Raw genomic sequence first — 21,133 nt, 5'->3', positions numbered from 1 at the left:
GCCTGCGTTCATTTCCTCGGTTAACTTTATTATATTGAATTGGTGTAATAAATGCACTAGCAGAAATGTGACTTGTTTATTATTGCCATTAGTATCCAATTGTTTTTCTGCTTAGAGGGATGGCAGAAAGCAATATGCTGCGAAATGTCAGTGTCTATTTGCTTGCAGGCTGAGCAGAATGTATATCAAAACAATTGCCTGTCTGTGAGTGTGATATATTTGGAGCAGAAAGCAATTCCAAATGTTACTTCTGTCAGGAATCTTATTTACCTTTGTGATGGCAGTTGACTCATTAGGTTATGAGCACCTTCATTCGCTCCTAATAGACAGAATGAGGCAGCAGCTAAAAAGATGAATCTCATTTCCTAGCAAAGAATTGATAACTGACACTTTTTGGACTAAAGAAAAGCATCCTGATACCAGAAGGATTGTTAAAAAATGAAAAACAAGCATTCGTCCACTGGCCTGCCAGGATATCTTTGGATTGGCACTAAGTACCACCGTATCTCAGGTTGGTGGTCATTGCTGTATTGTGTATATAAATACACTCCACTTAGATGCCGACATAAAGATTTAACTGCTTACATTTCAGTGTGCAAGTGAAGAGAGAAGGGAGGTGTCGTGCTGTCAAAGGAGATGTGTACAAGTTGCCAGCTCCCTTCTGCTGCACCGAGGTTTGGATTTGGGGCATGTGGTAAATGAGTGCAGCGGGGTGAGGGCAGGTGCAGAGCCTTGCAGTCGGGCCTGCGGGCTGTGGCAGGGCACCTTTAGTATGGACAGAGCTGATTTGTATTTTAAAAGCCAGAAAGCATCTCACTTCAACAGAGAGGGAGTCTGAGCCCCAGTTACTTGGCATTAAAAGGTCCCAGCTGATGGTTCAGGCAGAGAAAGCTCTGGCCCTTATCTGCTGTGGTTCCTGACCAACTAGTGCTTTCTTTGCCCTGTTTTACACCTTGGCCAGGCCATGAAGGGGTTACATTGTAAAATGAATAATGACTAAATTTATTCGTCATGGCCAAATGATGACAGCTGTTGAGATGCTCCTGTTAGCGCTTCCCAGGGGATAAAGCCAGGCTGGATCCTGGTGCAAGCCAGCCCAGCCGGGCAGAGCAGCTCAGCTGCAGCGTGTGCTGCTCATTCCCCTTGCTCCCTTCCTCAAGTGCACTGCAGTTCCCCGGGCCGAAATGGATGTTCCTGAGAATCCCATAGAGCTGCTAGAGAGGACTGAGGCCGTAGCTGTTTAAATCCATGTGCCAAGACAGCATGCTTAATGAATACAGGGGCAATGATTGATTATGCTCTGGACTGAAAGCCGCGGCTCGCTGTGAAGCACTCTTACATCTGGGCGCGCTATGGAAAATACGAAGGAATGTTGAGGAAGCTTATTTGCAGAAGGATATGTACTTGTAAGCAATTCTTTTCTTCTTAAATAATGTAAAGGAATTGAAAAATGTCAAGCCAGTTGTGTTGTTTCCCTGAGACAGCGGAGTGGTGAGCAGACAAAGGTCTCTTTTATCAGGGCATGTCTGTGGCGGAGAGCACTGGGGGGCTCTTAGGGTGGGAAAATATCAGCGGTTATTTAATGCTGCAGCCTGGTACCCATTCTGCTTTGGTGCACCTCTGACAGAGTGATGAGTTACACCCATGCTGAATTTGGCACCTCGTGGTTTGCAGATGGACCGAAAAAGAAAATAATATATGATCCTAGTTGAAATGATTGTTGTGAGCCCAGACAATGAATGGGGGGAAAAGGCTTTTTCGTGGTAATGCATAATAGTTTATTTTCCTCTTATTTTCTGATCTTGTGTGTTCAGGTTTCTTTCAGTTCTTTGTTTCTCTTTCCGTCCTGCACACGTGCTGCTGGAAGACTTAGTGTGCAGTTCTGAATGTAGCTCTGTTCACTGTTCAGATTACAAAATGCTGTTTGGCTATTGAAGGGCTATTCTGTTAACTATATATTTATAGACTAAATGAAAAGGGTGATGAGATTGTGAATTGTAACCTAAATATCTCCAAAACTGTGGGCTGGTTGTCTTTTGTATTTGCCCTTTTTTTTGTGTGTGTGTGTGTTGTTGGCTAATGCTCGGAGAAGCCTGTTTTACATAGCATTTTAGCAATTAAATCAACTACAGGAGTGCAATCTTTATAATGTTTTTCTGAATTTGCATGTGTTATAAAGTAGCAAACCACACCTTCAGCCCCTTTTGGAGGGGTTTTAAGAGGACGGATAGAAGAGGAAGTTAAATAATAGTGTTTAGATAGTAGTACAACTGATGGAGAATTGCATTACCAGATGAAAGTGGTTTTGAAGTAATAAAATATTGCCTGAGAATGACTGACTTTCTCTTGGCTGGTTATATATATTATAAGTAATCATTTGCCTAGTATCTAAATATGGGCATTTGGAATAAATGTAAATAGTGTGAATTTGGCCTGGGAGTATTTGAGGTCTGTATGAGTTTATCATCCTCACTTAAACCCATTTCTGTAGGCTTCAGAGGTCACAGGTTTTAGAGTCTTATTTTCATCTACTGTGCCCTTCAGTGCAACTCTAACCAAGTACTGGTTTTGAAATAAATTTCCTGTTTGAATTAGACTGCATCTTTCAGAGGAAGCTAAAAGCAAAAATACAGCCTACAAAATTCAATGCTTTTAATATATTCCTGGAGTGGATCTTGCCAGGTAAGGAACCTTTTCTATTAGATGGAAAAACAACACTAATAAATCACATTGGAAAACTACATGCAGTCTTCAGTTGCTGTGTTAACAGAATACAGTCAAACAACTTGTTAAGCATCTCATCAGGGTAAACAGTCCCCTGCAATGAACTTTCACTTAAATTAATTAAAAATGTATTTTCCAGTCATTCTTGTGGCTTTTCCCTGAGCTCTTTTCAAGAATGTTACACTTTCAATTACGTATGTCAGAACAAAACAGTGAGTGTCAATGGGAAGTAGTGTGGTCTCCATGGCTGCTTTAGGACGCTGTGTGATGGATCCCATGTCCTAAATGTAATGGTGGTTGTTCTTCTCCTTAAGTTGACCTCAAATTTCTTGATATGACCTTAAATATCTCAGTCATAAAGTTCCTGTGTTCGCTTTTTCTTGTTCACTTTGGCCTCAGCAGCAGCTGAAATGTGTTATTGCCCCTGCTTTCCTTTACATGTTACTCTTCTTTTACTATCCCTTTGCCACAATCCAAGGCTTTTTGAGTGTTAAAATCAATGGGACAGCTATCCTTGACCACCTTCCTTAACCTTTTTGGATGCTGTCTTGATATTATTTCATTGCTGTGCTTTCAGTGTGGCATCCTGCACACACATACAGGTTGCAGATGTAGCTTTTAGACTTTTAGATCATCTGTGACAGCTCTTCTGTATCTAGCTGCTAATGAGCCTTTCTGGGGAGGGAAAAGTAAGGCTAAGGAAAATGCAGGCTTTTCTTGTTGTTTTTCCTTCCATTAGAATATGCATTTACTGTTACCAGTTTTTCTTATGAGAACCTCAACGTGTATTGAGTTTTAATCATTAGTGTCCAATAGGAGCCTGTATTGGTTACTTGATACTCCCAGGCGCTTTCCTGAGTAGGGATGGATTAAAGCTCCTGCTTGTGATGTTTGTTGAGTGAAATTTCACAAAGGAAATACTCCCAAAACACTGAGATTGGGCCATACTATGAATCATTGGGTTGAGACGGGCATGGATCACATCTCAAATCCTGAATGAAATGTTAGTATGGAAAAGCTGAATGATGGGGGACTGAGGGGCTTTTCCTAGCCTCAATAAATTATGCACTTCGTCTTTATCAGCTGTCCAAATGTTTTGTCACCTCCCAACCTAAGGCTGTTTTTTAAAGTGGATTAGCTAATTTGTGTAGAAGTGCAATATAAGCACTCCTTTGGAATTGAATTGACCTTCAGTGAAAATCAAAGTGACTGTAATTCATTTTAAGTTAATTTATGTTATGTTTGGAAATAGGGCCTTTGGGTGGACACAAAGGATTCCATACATTTCAGCCCACCTTAATTTTTTTTATTTTTAATTTTAGATAATCCTTTGCTGTTTCCTTGTTTTGTTGCAAGGAAGCTCTGCTGATAACTTAAAAACATAGAAGTGGGTGTGCAGCTTTAGGTTGGGTCTGTGATTAATGGCCCCAGAGGGAGATGTCTGTGGCTTATCAGCAGCATAGGTGTTGCCATGTGATCTTTCCTGGATTAGTCTGTTTGTTCTTGATCTTGTGCAGGCAGTTAACATGGTGTGAAAGGGCAGCTGGCTCTTCCTGATCCGTTCTGCATGTGGATTTGCTCATGTTTTGCTTTTTATTTTTTCAAAACAGCTCATATGAAAAAGAAAACTGGAGAAGCAGACTGTGGTCAGCTCAAGCTTTAGCTGTGGTTTTATCTTTTTTTGTCGCTGATTTGTGGCTTCTTCCATCAGAACGCACTCGTTGAAAGGTGTTATAAAGTAGTGGCTGCAGCAGCGCAGAAATGGTCTTGGTGGCTGGTGGTCATTCCTGGATACTGGATTGCCATCATGAAGAAGCTGCTTAGCTGGGAACTGGCAGAGCAGATCCAGCTCATGTTTCAGCAGACCAGGCAGTGTGTTTGCCATCGCATTGGCATGTTCCTTTAAAACTCCCAGATAGGTTGACTATGCTTTTTCTTTTTTTGGCAGATAAAAATTTTGACGATGAAGACTCTGTGGATGGGAACAGACCTTCCTCAGCTAACTCCTCTACGTCTTCAAAGGCCCCTGCAAACTCACGTAGAGTTGGAATGGGGACTACTCGCAGACTTGGGTCTGCAGCTCTGGGATCCAAGTCCTCAAGTAAGCTGATATCAGAGTATCCTAGTGTTCATGTTTGAGCTTATTTCCAGAATTTTCAGGCCGTATCATTTTCCCAGTACCCAGAAGCAGTTGTTTCCCATGTGAGATTGTTACATGTATGTTTGCCTGAATGCAGTTGAGTCTGTACATTGTGTATGAGTCTGCAAACGCTCCTCACATCCCTCTGGTATACACTGCCTTTGTGTAAGGTTGGAACTGCCTTATTATGCAGTGTGAAATGTGTCAGTGATGCATAGTGTGAATTTGTGTTTTTTTTATAGCTGTGACTCTCCTGCTGGACTGATGCAGGCTGCTTACAGCTACATGCTAAAACTTAAGGCCTAAAACAGACACGTTGACTTTCTTCTAAGTCCTTCAGGCATTGCTAGTAGTGAAGGTGAAAGAGAAGGGAATGATAAATTTGGAATGTGATCAATTCTAAATGTAATTACAAAAGACCTAGAGAAATGGAGGAAGTTGTCTTTCACATTTTCTAATGTGATTAATATTCCAGAGACTGTTTATCTTCCTTATCATTTGTCTGCTTGTGCAGGTGTCAGGAGATCTGCACCTTCATCTATTATAGATAGGATTAAATCCTTTAAAATAAAATATCCCCTATAATGAAAGTAAATATTCCCTTTCATCTTTCAGACTATGTCCCCTAACTGTTGAGTGACTACTATAATGACTTCCCTAGTATGCCCTCTGTGCCTTGGAGCTGAAGGATGCTATGAATGTGTGCACTTCATGCCTGGTGCTGTATTTTCCTGCCTCTATTTTTATTAAATTTGCAGCACTCTGAGGTTGTGTGGATAGTGAACTTTCTCTTGATCAGGTGCCTTGATAGATAGCTGATGGTTTCTTAATTGATTCTCTTGTTGATAAGAAAATTGAAAAGGCTTTTTTGTTGTTCGTCAGCAGGCAAAGAGGGAGCAGGTGCTGTGGATGAAGAAGACTTCATTAAGGCTTTTGAAGATGTCCCAACTGTTCAAGTAAGTAGAATAATAAGCTAAAGTACATAACACAAAACAGCAAAAGATAGGTGTAGAATCTAGTTCTCATCACTGATAAATTGCTATTTGCTTGCATGTGGGCAAGTTTCCCTTAAGGGAAAGTGAAATTGAAGGTTGTAGGGAAGGAACTTTAAAATGGTGGTAGATGCCATTAGATTGGTGTGAAATGGTCAGAAGTGGAGAGAAGGGAGCCAGGAGGTTTGTGGTACAGGTATCATAGGAGGAGAAGATACTGAGCTGGCACTGGATGGGGCATGTTGAACAGTGCTGTATACGGTCAAACAAAACATAAAGTCTCCAGAAGACTCTCTACATTTAATTTGTGTCATATGGAAACTGAAAGCAATAAAGGTTAATTGTGCCTTCAGGATTTCTGCTGTTTTGATTGCTATGGTGGAACAGTGTGTGTTTGCTGGTAGGTTTAGTCAGGTAGCTGTTATGTGGGGTGCATCATCTCTCCTTCTGCAGAGTTTACCCACTGGGACAAGAAGATCACATAGGTGTGCTCATGATTTTTCCCAGCTCAGCCTAGAATCTTTTTTGATACATTTGTGTATTTTTAGTGAATCTGCTTTCAAATTGACTGACTTCATTCTCTTGATAGCTTTCTTCTGTGCTCCAATACAGGGTGACTGTTTAATTGTATGAACGTTTTTAGGACCTGCAAGTTTTAATAGCCAATTTAGAGTTAAGCTTTTAAGGTCTTTCTTCTGTGTGGGAATGAGTTAGTTTTCCCTGGTTATGTGCAGTGACTGTTGACTAGCTCCATAAAGCACATCCAGTTATCTCTTCCATAAAGCAGGAATTTTAGCATTTTATTGGCTGCGTTATTGCAGATGCCAGTGATGTATTTGACATTAACTTTTCTCATTAACATTTTTTGCTGTGTACAGTACAGAAATGCTGCTTAAGATTCTGAAGCTATAGTAAAATAATAGATGACAGTTGTTTAGTTATTGTCTGATCATGTTATAATTTTTGAAGGAGATTTCTGTAAATTCTTCGCATTATGCATAACTAGCATGTCTGAGTCTAATAGGTGACGGCTGAGCATTGAGGGGAAGAGGAAATAAGATGGTAGTTGAGAAATGATCTTGCTTTCTGGAATAAATCTCATGTTATGATTCTACTCTGTATTTAAATTTACAGATTTATTCTAGCCGGGATCTTGAGGAATCCATAAACAAAATAAGAGAGATATTATCTGACGATAAACATGACTGGGAACAGAGAGTATCTGCTGTAAGTAGTGAACTGTGTCATGAACTCCATTAGTATGAGGTTTTCCTTCACTGAGTTTATCCCATGAAAGAATTTGCTGAGAGAATCTCGAGAGTAAGGCTGAAATGCAATTGAAGTGGTGAGCATCTGTTATGTTTTCCCAGGCCTAGGTGAAATATTTCCTTATGAGACTGAGTTTAAGCCACGTCTGTGGAGGATACTGGTTTTGATATAAAGGCATCTGATGAGTCAACATCAGGTTGAACTGGAAGTCATTCAGGGAATCTTGATGTAAAGCTAGAAGTTTGCTAGTCAAGGAAAAATTCTAGATGTAAGTCAGTACAACAACTCAGCTCTGAGTGTAAGTCAACCCATCTTTCAGAGAAGATAGCTAGCCATGTGAGATTCTAAGCTTTCAGAAACTGTTTTAAGTAGCTGAATATTGAGAAGAATAAAATGAATCTTTGGTATCTTTTGGCTTAAGAAGTTATGTTTGGGTCATTAACAATACAGTTGTAGAAGTCTTATGTAATACTTGAGGACTGCTGTGGCAGTTAGCTACCATGTTTATGCTGCTTTATATTCTTAGTATGTTAACCTGTGAGTTGTATGTAAAGTCTGAAATAAAAATGCTTGCTATCAAGAAGTGTGTTATAGAGAGGCCCAGTGAACCAAGTATGAGCTGTAGACTTAACTGTCCTTCTGTACATTGCTCATTAACAGTCACTGCTTTGTTTTGTCATGTCAACAGTTGAAAAAGATCCGCTCCTTACTGTTGGCTGGAGCTGCAGAATATGATAACTTCTTCCAACACTTACGACTCCTGGATGGAGCGTTTAAATTATCTGCTAAAGACCTGCGATCTCAGGTAGTGCGGGAAGCTTGTATCACACTGGGGTAAGTTTACTTTCTAAACATGCTTGACCATGGAACGGGTGCTGGTTAGGTGCTATTAGAACACATGTACAAATTAACTAATAGATTGAAATCTTGCTACAGCCATTTAAGACAATGTTCATGTAGGCTACTAACTATAGTTAAACAAACCCATATTGTTGAGTTTTAAAAGATTGAGATGTGCAAAAATGTGTTTTGTTCCAGTTCAGAATGAGTTATTTTATTTTTGACTGTTCACTCTTAGTGAAATTATTTAAGAAAATGAGCCTGTAGTGTTTCTAGCAGTACTTTTTGTGGAAATTTGTGCATATGAATGTGAAACTGATCACTTAGAGAAACTAACAAGTCTGGAGAAATACTTCTATTATTACTGTCACACTTATTTGTTAGTAAATATTTTTCACAGCTCAGCTGAAAAAAGAGCATGAACTTGAAATGAAAGGAACTATTTCAAAGACAAAATGCTCTTCGGAGTTGGAGAGGAGGTGACAGTTGTGAAGAGTGAGATATTAGATGTCTGATGTTATATATTCTTTGGAAGTCTGACTCGTTTAATCCTCAGCACACTTAACAGTATGACTTCATTATGTTTTACAGGCATTTATCATCAGTGCTGGGAAACAAGTTTGATCATGGGGCAGAAGCCATTATGCCAACAATTTTTAATCTAATTCCAAATAGTGCCAAAGTCATGGCCACTTCTGGTGTTGTAGCAGTTAGATTAATCATTCGAGTAAGTATCAGTCAAAAGAGAACACAACATTTTATTGTTCCCAAATGCTGTGATGTTTCTGAGAAAATATGGATGTTACTGCCATGAAAATTAGATAAAATGTCAAATCTGCTCTTCTGATTGTGCTAGGCTTGTCTGTCTCCATTTGTAATAAAGTCTTGTAGCTAGATGACAATAGGTAAGTAGGAAAAAGTGGCAGAAGTGATAGGAAAAATGTTTCTTTACAGAGTAAGGTACTTTTAGCCCTCAGAGGTGAGCAATGTTTTTTTAATCAGCTTTAAATCTTGACTTGCAGTACAGACTTAATGTGCTTAAAAACTCCTCAGGGACAGCACATGCTGCCTAAAACTGTTGGGTTGCAGAGGTGGCTTCTGCTAGGGAAGCTGCACACAGCCTGCCAGCTCTTGAGTTGTAACCACTGGCTGTTCAGATCCTCTTGACGTGACTTCAGTGCTTTGGTAGATGAAAAAAGAAAATCTGTTAAAAGTATTTTTACTGTTAATATATATATATTTAATAATAACAATCTGTCCATATTCATTAGTGCTTCCTTATTTAGCAGTTTGATTTTTAAGAACTGAAGATAAAAGTAGCATACGGAGCTCAGGTGGCTAATGCAGATTACTTTTTATTCCACAAAACTGTAAAGTTTTCTTCCTGTTTTTATTCTTTCTTTTGTTCTAGCATACACACATCCCCCGACTAATACCCATCATAACCAGTAATTGTACCTCCAAGTCTGTTGCGGTTAGAAGGTGAGCATTTAGTTTGAAGTTCTGCTGTTGTTTTCTGGTAAATAGAATCATGTATGCTTTTGTTATCAAAATCATATTCGTGGTAAGAGCTGTTATAGACATTGCTCTAGAGAATTCAACTTATTCTTCCCTGTGAGCTGGGAACAAATTCAAAGTCAGCTGTTATGTATAAGGTGCAGCATCACAGAGAAGAAAAGGCAGTTTATCTAAAAGAAACACATTCTTTAATCTCTATGCCTACTTAACAATGTCATATTAGCATTTTTTTAACTATTCTTTTTCTCACAGACCTGCTTTTTTCTTCCCTACTACTAATCTTTGCAGTGATGTATTTTCTTTGAGCCAGTCAGCAGAAATGCTGTTCTGTGGTATCACTGGGCAGTATGTGCTCTCCCTACATTGAAAATCGAGGTGTGGTGCACTCTGGCAGCCTCGCTGGGAGACTCTTGCCTATGCAAATTAAATGAAAAGAAGGTCTTTATAGTTGATGAGTTTTGTGACAAACCTTGACAAAAATCACAGCACACAAATGCCTTCCTTTCTGTAAATGAGGGAGACTGAAGCTGAAAAGAAGCTAGATGCAGAGTTTCCTTGTGAAGCTTGAAACCTTGTGAGCACAGGGTGGTACTAATTTATATCTTCTTTGCCTGTATCTAACGGGGCCTTTGGTTTGTTTTACATCAAGCTCTCTCTTCAGACTCTCTAGAGAGATGAATCCAGTTACTTTACAGTTTTTATTGGCATCATTTGTAGAGTTCTTGATGTTTCTGTTCTGGTTCTTCCTGAATTCTTATGTCCTGAGAACGACAGTAATGAAAGGTGACTACTGTGCAGTGGCAGGTATTGTGAAGTCAATGTACCTCTCAACTTTGATAATTCAGCCTTTCTCCTTTTTCTTCTCAGGCGCTGTTTTGAATTTTTAGACCTGCTGCTGCAGGAGTGGCAAACCCACTCCCTAGAAAGGTGAGCTCAAGAAGGTGGTTAATTTTAGCCTACTAATGTCTGGGAGGTTAGGTGTGTAGGAAGGATAGTCTTAGAGGTGAGATTCATGTAGTCCTAGTGAAGATATTTTTGTGGCAAGAAAAGCATCTATGTGTGTGCATGTATATAATTCATCCATGTAGTTCTGGCAGCCAGAGTTCAGTGAGTCTATTTCTTATGCCAGCCCTAGAAAACCTGACTGAACAAATCTCTGAACTTTGATAGAATTTATTTTTTTTTCCTTTTGCACCTTCAAGTGAGAAGATGAGGTGATGGCTGCTGCACATCTAGCAGGAGCATCTGAGCCTCGCAGAGTAGTTCAGGCTAATGAACAGTAGAAGGAATACCTATTGGGACCCAATTTCTTTAGCCCTGGGCTGACCAGGTCTTTAAGGGTGAAGGAATGTATTTTTATGCCCAGGCAGTTTCAACTAGCTGACTAAAGATGGACCAATGAAGAATGCTCAGCAGTGTGAATGAAATAAAACTGACCTAAAGGAGTAGATAAAGCTACAAAATATATAGAGTGGAAATGGGAAGCGCTCTTTGTTCAGGGACACCAAGGCAAAACCATATTAGTTATTTGTTTGTAAATGTAGCACACTGTTGTGGATTGCTGGACTCTGTATCTTTCTTATTTCAGACACATATCAGTGTTAGCTGAAACAATAAAGAAGGGAATTCATGATGCAGACTCTGAAGCCAGGATAGAAGCAAGAAAGTAAGTAGAAGCTATTGTTGCCTATTCTTTAAGCTGTGAGTCATGGTATTACATGTTGGAGACTCTGAAAGACAAGTAACGTTCTAGCAACTGAGCCTAGCACTTCTTCCCTTTCGAAGGGAGTGGTCAGCAGAAAATGTCATGTGAAATGATTGCATAGGGCTCAGTTATATATTTATGTATTGGTTTCCAACTGTGCTTATTTTACTTTGGTCTCTGATAATTAATTGTATTTTTTCCTGTCTGAGTGGGTAAACCATTTACTTGAGCTTAAACTATAATTCTGGTGTTCTCAACTAGTGGCCTTGTCTATCTTCTTGATGCTTGAGACCCCTGGGTTTAACTGAAATTTCTTCTATCTAGTGTAAGAAAGCTATTATTTCTGTTGGTTTTTTTTACTTACATGCAATACTGTGTTGTTTGTTATTTTTGAAATAAAAGTCACTGTGCTGGTACGCTGCTAAACATTATCCCAGGTAAAGGAATTATTTTGACAGTGAAACAATATCTTTGTGTACCTCTACAGAAAATGTAATTGGTGTTTTTTCTGTTCAAGATCCCTTGCATTTTTGACAATGTCTGTATTTAGGATAGTTTGCTCTTATACTGGAATCGTGCTCTGCTGAACAGAAGACAACGGGAACATTTTTCTTCAGAAAGTGTGCTGTTAAACAAGAAATCACTGTACAATATATTTTGTTAACCTAAGTGCTATATTATAGGCTGAGGTGTTTCACAGTAGGACTGTTTAAATCCTTTTGAAAGGGAAAGTTTGCATCACTGGAAAAGTACAGTGTACACTGAGATTTCACAGTGGGTGACTAGTTAAGCTGAAAAGGCAGCAGGGAAAATGGAAAAAGACTTCAGAAATCAAGCTTAATTCTCTTTTTCCCATGTTTCTTAATTAAGTGCTACTGTCTGTAAGACAGAAATTTGTTTCCTTTTACTGGTGTGAGAATGCATGTGACTTCTCTGAGGACTGTCTGTCTCATGCAAACAATTCTTGATTCATTTGAGCTAATGGTCTTGCTCTTAAACTGCCCCTTAGTTGCCCCCTGAAAAGTGCTGAGAGACTTCATCTCCTTTGTGATGAGAGTGAATGGTGTTTTAGCATTGGCCAGGAGATGAGGAGCAGGGAGGAATTCCCACTTCTTTAAATGCTCTTTTACTTTCAGCATGGTACTGATTGGAAGTGTATTGAATCATTTTATTCTTTAATATTCCCAAAAGATCGTCAGCAGCCTTAGCTCTACAAAAGATTTCTCTCTGCAGCAATGTACAAGAGCTATTTATTAAAGCTGAGGAAGAAAGCACCTGCTGGTGATTTCCTGAATCAGACCCATGCATGTGTATTCTGCTTTTGGCTTGTTTTTTGAGCTATCAGTTGATCAGCCCTCAGACAACTTCATTCTGATTAAGGTTCTAGTCTGGGTCTGTCTCTTATGTATAGTAGACAGATGAACTGATGTGAGAATTTCCTTTGTGACAAAGCCTTTTTGGTAACTTGTGTTTTCACAGAGCCCCAGGTGGTATATACCCATCTTATTTTTGTTTGCTTTGTCTTCTTTGGGGCTGTCATTCTTGCAATCTCATTACTTGCAGTATGTCTCAAGTGCACAGAGGCGGTAAATGATTGAAATATCTGGGCTAAGCAGCCAACTGATGCCATTAGTGAAAAAGGTTCCGACTATACCTGCGCTTCACTGACCTTTAAAATGTGACAAGGAAATACTAACAGCATTGTGCCTTGTTCCCAGGTGTTACTGGGGTTTTCACAGTCACTTCAGCAGAGAGGCAGACCATTTGTACCACACCTTGGAATCCTCCTACCAGAAGGCCCTGCAGTCGCATTTGAAGAACTCTGACAGCATCGTGTCCTTGCCCCAGTCAGATCGCTCCTCCTCCAGCTCCCAGGAGAGTCTCAAGTATGTCATTGGGCAGAGTTACTTCTCTCTTGATTTAAACAACTGCAGAGATTACGATTGCTTCCTCAAATTCACATGAACTACTTTGTGTACTCTGTTCTTTGCTTGTCTTATCTTGTTATTGGTGGCCTCAACACCTGAATTATACCAAAATCTAGCTAATGTTATATTCAAATAAAGTGCATTATCCTGATGCATGTATGTATTCTTGCTTATCTTAAAGAGATGATCACATTAGGCTGCAAACATCTGCAACTGAAGACTCATTAAAAGTACCCATAACACTGATACAACTCTTTAAATCTACAGACTGTTCTTAACAATCACTTCTTGCTCAAATAACATAGATAAATCTTTTCTTAGTGCTTTTGCAGAGAATTTCATAATGATGCTGTATTTATATTTTAAAAAAGTAAAGTTTGTTAATCTATTCCTGAATATAAATAACCTCCTGTTAACTCTGTTATGTACTGAGGGAACAGAGAAGCACTGTTACTGGTGACTGTGAAATACCAATTTTGTTTTAATAAATACTTACATTAACTTCCAGCCGTCCACTGTCTGCCAAAAGAAGTCCTACTGGAAGTACTACATCAAGAGGTGAGAATATGAGCTGAAAATGCGGTGAGATGTTGCTAAGGAATTGTGATGAAGTAGAATGAGTGTTTTGGATACTACAGTGTGCAAAGGACAACTTTTCTGTTTACCTCTCCTTAAAAATGGCACCTTATTATATTATTTTTAGGGTTGTGCCCCCATTTTTGTACATCAGCATCTGATACAGCAGTGCCTTTAAAAGCTGATATTTTGTTATTGTTTGCATCAGAAGGAAGGCTAAAAAGCTTTAAAAATTGTAGCTAAAATAAGTTTAGTGGTGAAATAACTGTAATTAATTCCTACTGATGCTAGTTCTTGCAACTAGATAGTCTACTGGCGCATTCACCCTTACTCTTTCCTCTCACTTTTTATTTATGATTTCAGCACTTATTGGAGACAATGTCTACTCAGAATTCAGAATCAGTGTTAAATTTTATCTTCTGAGTAATCTGTTTTTACCATTAGAATATTTGGGTGTGACCAGGAGTTGCTGATACTGCTTTGTAAGTACAGCAACAAGGGAATACATAAGAAAAAATGCTTCCTTGTTCAGTAGGTGTGTTTGTTTTCTTCATTCATGTACCCAACCCAAGCCTGTATGCTTCTATACATTTCTGTCGACAAGTACAGGCAGCCTTCCTGTCCTAAGCAAATGCATTTAATAACCAAAGAAGTAAATTTGAATACAGATCACAACAGAGATGTCTTCTGCCTCTATCAGTATACTTTGCTGATACCTTGGATCTGGGGAGAATTTTCTGTGGCACCTACCTTATTGTGCCCACAAATGCATGCGTGCTTACAGCTGAATAGACAGGTTTTTTGCTTAAGAGGGTAAACAACAAGGAGTGGTGGGAACAGCGATGCTCGCAACAAGATCTTTGAGAAGGAAAGTAGGAAGACTTCCAGCAAATTGTAGAAGCTGGGCTGAAGAACCTCTGCAGGTCTTCTTTAGCCGGCAACTCACAAGCTGGTGATGGGTTTTGTTATATTGCTGGCCTGGTAGCCTTTTCTTGGCATTTAGGATTAGTGTCTGATGGAGTTCTCGAAATATCTTCTCAGTCACTGTGGGGAAACCTACATTACCCTGGTAAGACATTCTTTAAGTATTTCAGTGCAATTACAGAGTGTTAAAAATAGTATGTTAAACAGCTTGCCATGCTCTTTGAGGCACACAGCTCAAAAAATTAATCTTCTTTATTCTGGGTCTCCCACTCCCATCTGCAGCATCTACAGTAAGTACAAAATCTGTGTCAACACCAGGATCTCTGCAGCGATCCCGCAGTGACGTTGATGTGAATGCAGCAGCTAGTGCCAAGTCAAAAGTGACATCTTCTGGAGCATCCAACCCCTTCAGTTCTGCTGCAGCCCTGCCCCCAGGCTCCTATGCATCACTAGGTAAAGCTATATGTTCTACTGTTGCAGTCAACTTTCTTTACTGAGGAAGTGCCTAGATAACTTGATTTGAGTGTCAAACCCTGTAACTGGAAGAACATTTCTCTGAGATGACTAACAGTTATTGGCCATAAATGTGCGATCTCTTGCCTTTTGGAATTAAGCAGGCAATCTGCAAAGGAGCTTACTTGGAACAACTTCTCATTTTTGTGAATTGTTTTGATAGTCTCAGCCTTTTTTTCTGGGGAAGAGCAGATCTTGTTGTGGTTCCGTGATGCTTTTGAGGAAAACTCTTAGTGCTCTATTACTTTTGACATTTCCTTCTGTCTCCTTCCCTTCTCTTCCTTACCTCTTTCCTTGACACTGGTTTTCCATTAATTGTTCTGTGCTTTGAGGAGTATGTCTTTGAGTTTGATTATTTTGCAAAAAGATACAAAAGTGAAGAAAAGCAGACCTTCCCATTTCACCACACAGTTGGGATGTAAGATATTGCTGACTAGTTTTGGACTGTAGCCACACTGTGCTATTTTGTCCAAGCATTGTATATCACTGTCAGGTACCCACCAGTGTTTCTTACAGCAAAGTTTGCATTTGATCTTTCTCTCCTGGAGATGATGCTGCTAATTTGCTAAAGCAGGAAGTGAAGGCAGTGACCAACACCAAATAATTCCATGTTCTGCGGATTGCATACTAATCTAATTCTTGTGGTTTTTATTGATTCTACATTTACAAGAGGGAGAAAAATTGGATGTCTATTGGGTGTCAGAGACAGTGGTCTTGATTTGAGCTGTGCTAATAGTATTCATTCCTTCCTTGAGTCAGCTGAAATGTAGTTTTTCCTTAGTGTTGAGCATTTGATCTTATTTCAGATGAAATAAGGTTGCTTTTTATAGATTCTCTTTGTAGATATTTTTCTTCTATATCTGAAGTCCTTTATAGTGTCTTTAATGTACTGGTTGCATTTGCTTCAGAAGTTAATGTTTTATTCTGATTTATATTGCTTGTTCATATTTAGTTCAAGATTTAGATGCACTGCAGTGAGCACTTAATACAGATCACAGAGCTGATTGCTTAAGAGTGTGCTTTCAGAACATAAGGACACAGCCACTCTTCAGATGCACGATGTACTGGCTTCAGTGGCAAATGTGCTTTTGCGCTATCGTATGTCACAAGGAAGAACAGCAAGTGGGGAAGAAAATCTTAAAGCTGGTTTTGTTCTCGAAGCCTGGAAACTGAGTACAGTGTTACTCTTGCTCTTAAGACACTAAAGGGGAAAACCAGGAAATGCACTGTGTTTCTTCAAGTTAATGCAAGCATGGCTGCACCTAAAGGAGTCTGTCTGTTTCCTTTTGAGCTAACAGGGACATTTGTTATCTTTGTGTCTCCATGAGAGAAATGGTGAGGCAAACAAAGAAAATGGGGTTTGACAAACATTAGATGAATGTGGAAAAGAAAGACTTGTAACCTTGTTCTACAGATTCATCAGGTTTTGATTTGTTGCTCAAACTTTTTGCATTTGTTTGTGTTAATTTGCTTTCCATACTTCTCTAGCTAACATATAGTGCCCATTTCTGCTGATGTTAATAATTCTTCCCTATTAATCCTTGCCTTATTTTTTTTTAATTTGCTTAAAGATGGTACTACCACTAAAACTGAGGGTAAGCAGTCTCTCTATGTAACTCAGATGTGTCTACAGTCGTACCACTCTACCTGGTCTGTTCTCAAAGTGTTAACGATTCTCATCCATGTTCACTGGTGACCTGCATGAAGTGTTGCATGGTTGTCCTGCTCATTTTGATGCCATGGGGTGTTCTTTACTTTCTCTTTAAGCTGCTCCCTGCTAATGGCACTATTCTGGTTTCATGACTGATTTCTAATCACAGAATTGCATGTGTGTCTTCCTATTTACAGCAGCGCTTTTGGTTGACGGTGACCTGAGCACAGATTACAAAAGCAGGGCTAGTGTTTTCTTACTCTATGTTGTGTAAAGGTTTGCTGTGTTTTTCCATCCAAAGCTCAGGTCACAACTGCCAAATGCTTTCAGGAAGAGACTGGGCAGCAAGAGAATTGAATGAGATGATCACATGGCAGAAAAATGAGGAAAGTAAACAATGATCTCTAGGGAAGGAGTATTGAGTCAACCTCTTTAAACCTGAGCACTCTCACTTTATTGTTAACTGAGATGGCTTACATTTAAAACAGTTGGAGGAGAGTTTGTTTTTTCTTTCAAGAACACTGAGCCTGCTAGTTTGGGAAGGCCTGCAGTCTGGTTGGTGATCTGGCTTTTTGTCAAAGCTTATTCTTTATTTCTTCTCAAGCAAAACAAAATCATTGGTTTTTTGTTTGTTTTTTGAGGCAGACAGGGATTGAAAACAAGGCCTTCTACATATGATGAAGACACTTATCCCCCAAACCAACCAATTTTTTCCTGTTAGAAGTCTCTTTTCAAGGGATCTATTACTGTTTGATGGGACTGTTAGTATCCTTGATGGGTGCTTGTATTTGGATGTCGTGTTCCAAGAAGTGCTGCTGTGCTGCCATCACGTATTTTCTTTCCTTCCTATTACTGCTGCATCAATTAAATATTTAGTGGGAGAACTGTCTACCATCTTCAGAACTGGCTCAGAAACTTACGGTTGGAAGGTGAACTGATGTTCAGAATCTAATCCTTTGTGATCCCCCAGTGATAAGGAATATGAAGTTGTCCTAAATGCCTGTATTTAAGTCACTGTCAGATGAAATGAAAGTTCCAAACTGTTTATCCTTAGCTTTTTTTTTAATTTTCAATTCACTGGCCTTTCTTTTTCATTTATTTTCTTCTCCATAGTTTTCAGAATTGTTTTTTCTTTACCCTAACATAGAAACATTGAGTGTTTATTGTGAATTTCTGAAATAGCCTATGCGATGTACAGATCCTCTCCTGGACTGTAATGGTGTTTGTGGAGGTCTGTTCCAGGAGCTGTCCTCTGGTGTGCCTTCACTTTTAGTTTATTAAACGCTCTATTGTCATTATGCAATTTTTATTTTTATTTTTTTAATTAGGGTTGCTTTCCTCCAGTTTGATTGCACTGGATGCAGATGGGGTTTGGTTAAAAGCAAACATCTGTAATAGAAACCAGCCACTCACTTGCTGGGGGGGAAGGCTGGAGGTTACTAATGTCTACTACAAGAGCAAATCCTTGTTTTCTTTTCCTCTGTGCGTGTGTGTTTCTGCACGTCATTCAGCATTGTTTAATCTGCAGTCTGGCTCCCATCGAGACTTTTTGTAGCTACAGTGTAGAAGTTTTGCACCTTCCCCTCAGCTGGGAGACAGTATTGTGCAAACTTGGCAGTTCCCGTCTGCTCTGCCCTTAGTTCTCCTTGGTGTTTTGGTTTAGAGCCAGGCATCTCAAAAGAGGAGCAAGATAAAAGTGGCTTGAGCCCTGGCAAGCTAGGAGGAGAGGACTGGTTCTTTTGTTCTAAGTAGTGCCACCTTGGTTAGCAAATGCTGCAAAAGTGTTCTTTGTGGAAAGGTAGCATGAATCTATATATACCTTTAATCTGTGTAGGTAATCTGCCTGTGTGCTGTGAAGTCTGACTTATCATTGTTCTCAAATAATTTGGACTTAAAAAGATGTAGCATCTTGAGTCTTAACAAAGGCTTTGGATAACAGTTTCAAGAAATGACTATTCCTGTTTTCTTCTCTGCTTTAAAGCTCTTCATTGACCTCAGCAACAAGGTTTAACTCAAATATGTGACTGAACATGGTAGCTTAAACTGATGTGTTCAGGTAGTACGTTTCTCTTTTCACTTGGTCGATCCCTTTGCAAGTGCTGGCACGAGTTGCCTGTGGTGTAGAGCAGTGCAGTGCTGCTTTTGCTCCTTTAACTCTCTCCTGTGTCAGAAGATCTTACACAAAACCGAGTGATAGAGTATATTGATGGTAAGGGTTGAGTGCGTGTTTGGGGAAGTTGTGCTGCAAAGTTAGGTCACGTACTACTAATGCTGGATGTGTGCTATGTATGGAATCTGTACCTTGCGTACTGTAAGAAGGACATATTTTTACAGGTTTACATGCAAATCATATAACTGTGTGTATTCCTCACAGATGTATTAACACCAAATGACACATGTACACCTAGGGGGAACCCAGAGGCTTATTCAGGATTCTTCTTTTTTTCCAAATTGGGGAAAAGCTCCAGGGAACATGTGATCTGATCTGTGATGATACCATTACCATCCCAGTGCTTCTGCATGTACTTTGTGTGATTGTAGGCATTGTTATTCACAGCACAGAACTGATTAAACTTAGTCGTGGGTTTGCTGTATACCACCTGTGATTTCTGGAGTGTTAGAAAATCAGTTACTTTGCAGGCTGGATCTCATCATGCCTGTGTTTGTTCTGAGGCACAGTGTGGCAGAGCAGAAGTATCCACCCGGAGCAGTTTAGAACAGTGTTGTTGTGTGAAGCCTCTCCTAATCACACTAAGTTACTTTACTTATTCCTTTGTTGTTGTCTGTTTTTAAAGACCCTCCTAGATTTAGGCATGTATTAGACAGCTTGAAATTGATTCTGATCCATTAATCGTTGTAAAAACCCACAAAAAACCCACAGATGATTTCTTAATGCAAAGCGTATATATGGAGTCTTTAAAAATACTTTTTAAAAATACTTTCTGTACCAGCAAAGTGTCACATTTGCATGTCAGACTTAGATCAAAGGCCTTTTTAAAAGGCTTTTGGAAACTAGTTGGGGCAGTCTTTGTTTATTTGCTGTGCTGTTGCTCTCAGGTTAAAATAATTCTTTTAAGAAGAGCAGCGTAATGACAGCTATAAAATAGGAATGACTTCATTTGCAGTTAGAGCTGGATATGGAGACAAACCTGTCTGAAAGCAAAGAATGTTCAGGAGTTGGATTTGTTTGCATCTAACAACAAAAACAAAACGCCTGCCTAACTTTTGCTATGTTATTTCTGCTCTTGAAATGTTTTATTTGTGGTAGAATGATAGGGATTAAACAAGGCACTCCTGTGTGCAGATGTGGATGTGAATGCAGGCTCTTGTTTGCCGATGGAATGCTTAAAGAAATGTAATAGAGACATTTGTGTTGTGTAAATGAACATTTTAACGTATATATTATACTTGGAAAACTTAACCTTAAAACCTTGATTTTCCACCTTGCATTATTACAAAAGCAAGTAGGTTTTGGATAAGACTAACTTAAGGACTGTGCGTGTGTGTGGAGGTCAGTTAACTTGAGGAAAAGATGGAGATATTTCACATACGGATTGTGTGAAGTGATGAAACTTTATAGCTTCTTCTCAAGAGCAACTTTTTGTCCTGGTCTTCTCCCTGGCACACTCTGGGCCACATCAGATTTCAGACCAAAATCTACAAGCCCAGAATGAAGCAGCATCCTGCTCATGAGCATGCTTTCAGAAACTGACCAAATTGGTAGGAATCCTCCTGCTGACCATTAGGGGTTTCAAAATAAAACAGTACTTTCTAATCTTGCTGGTAGTTGCATGTTAATGCCAGTAGTTGCAGTGATGTACACATCACTGTGTTTGCCAGTGCTGCCTGTTACCAGGCCTTGAATTCCAACTTGGGTTGCAGACTTTCTGCAGGCATTGTGGAAGGGTGGATGGTCAGTTCCATTACTGGTTCCTTAAGCTTCAGTTTAACTTCTTTGCTTTGTACACCAACTGCTGCCAGTTTGTTTGCGTCTTCCTGGTTTTGTGCTAATCATTTTTTCTATCACAATTATAAACAATGATTTGAATATAGTCTTCTTTCTTGGCTCTCTTCATCTTGGCTCAGTCCATCCTAACTGGCTTTAGAATAGTTCTGTATGCCTACCGATTTGTTTTCAAAATGAGGTATGTTGTAAAGTACAGGTGCCTTTTTTTTCCCACTGAAAACAAATCTAAGCTTTCTTCTCCAAGTTTTCCATGTCAGTTTGTCTGTCAGAAAGATGCAGCCCATGTTATGAATGTTTTGAGAGCTCATGCAAAGGAACAGAGCTCCCATTCTGCTCAGCCTGGGGCTGCGTGCCACTGTCTTTGTTCTGCATGTGAACCTCCCCTG

At 39.5% G+C, this 21,133-nt stretch overlaps 1 protein-coding gene across 50 annotated transcripts in view; it reads left to right on the top strand.

Annotated features, from left to right (window-relative positions):
* The window catches only part of CLASP1 (cytoplasmic linker associated protein 1), a 133,366-nt gene that overhangs the window by 47,071 nt on the left and 65,162 nt on the right, over positions 1-21,133 (top strand). For 27 of the 50 annotated variants that reach the window (XM_085553278.1, XM_085553288.1, XM_085553273.1 and 24 more), the window contains exons 9-20: positions 4,673-4,825; positions 5,747-5,820; positions 6,991-7,083; positions 7,814-7,959; positions 8,557-8,692; positions 9,377-9,447; positions 10,351-10,410; positions 11,072-11,149; positions 12,907-13,074; positions 13,625-13,674; positions 14,899-15,069; positions 16,701-16,724. In XM_085553278.1, coding sequence (XP_085409404.1) covers positions 4,673-4,825; positions 5,747-5,820; positions 6,991-7,083; positions 7,814-7,959; positions 8,557-8,692; positions 9,377-9,447; positions 10,351-10,410; positions 11,072-11,149; positions 12,907-13,074; positions 13,625-13,674; positions 14,899-15,069; positions 16,701-16,724 — 1,224 coding nt within the window. The remainder of the gene's footprint in view (positions 1-4,672; positions 4,826-5,746; positions 5,821-6,990; positions 7,084-7,813; positions 7,960-8,556; positions 8,693-9,376; positions 9,448-10,350; positions 10,411-11,071; positions 11,150-12,906; positions 13,075-13,624; positions 13,675-14,898; positions 15,070-16,700; positions 16,725-21,133) is intronic. The other 23 variants (XM_085553281.1, XM_085553289.1, XM_085553277.1 and 20 more) reach the window with 3 other exon arrangements.

This window comes from Coturnix japonica, chromosome 7, assembly GCF_054131305.1.
Source record: "Coturnix japonica strain WE chromosome 7, WE-NBRP24, whole genome shotgun sequence".
NCBI lineage: Eukaryota > Metazoa > Chordata > Aves > Galliformes > Phasianidae > Coturnix > Coturnix japonica.
The sequence above is the reverse complement of the archived record's forward strand: the minus strand, read 5'-3'. Positions and strand labels throughout refer to the sequence as shown.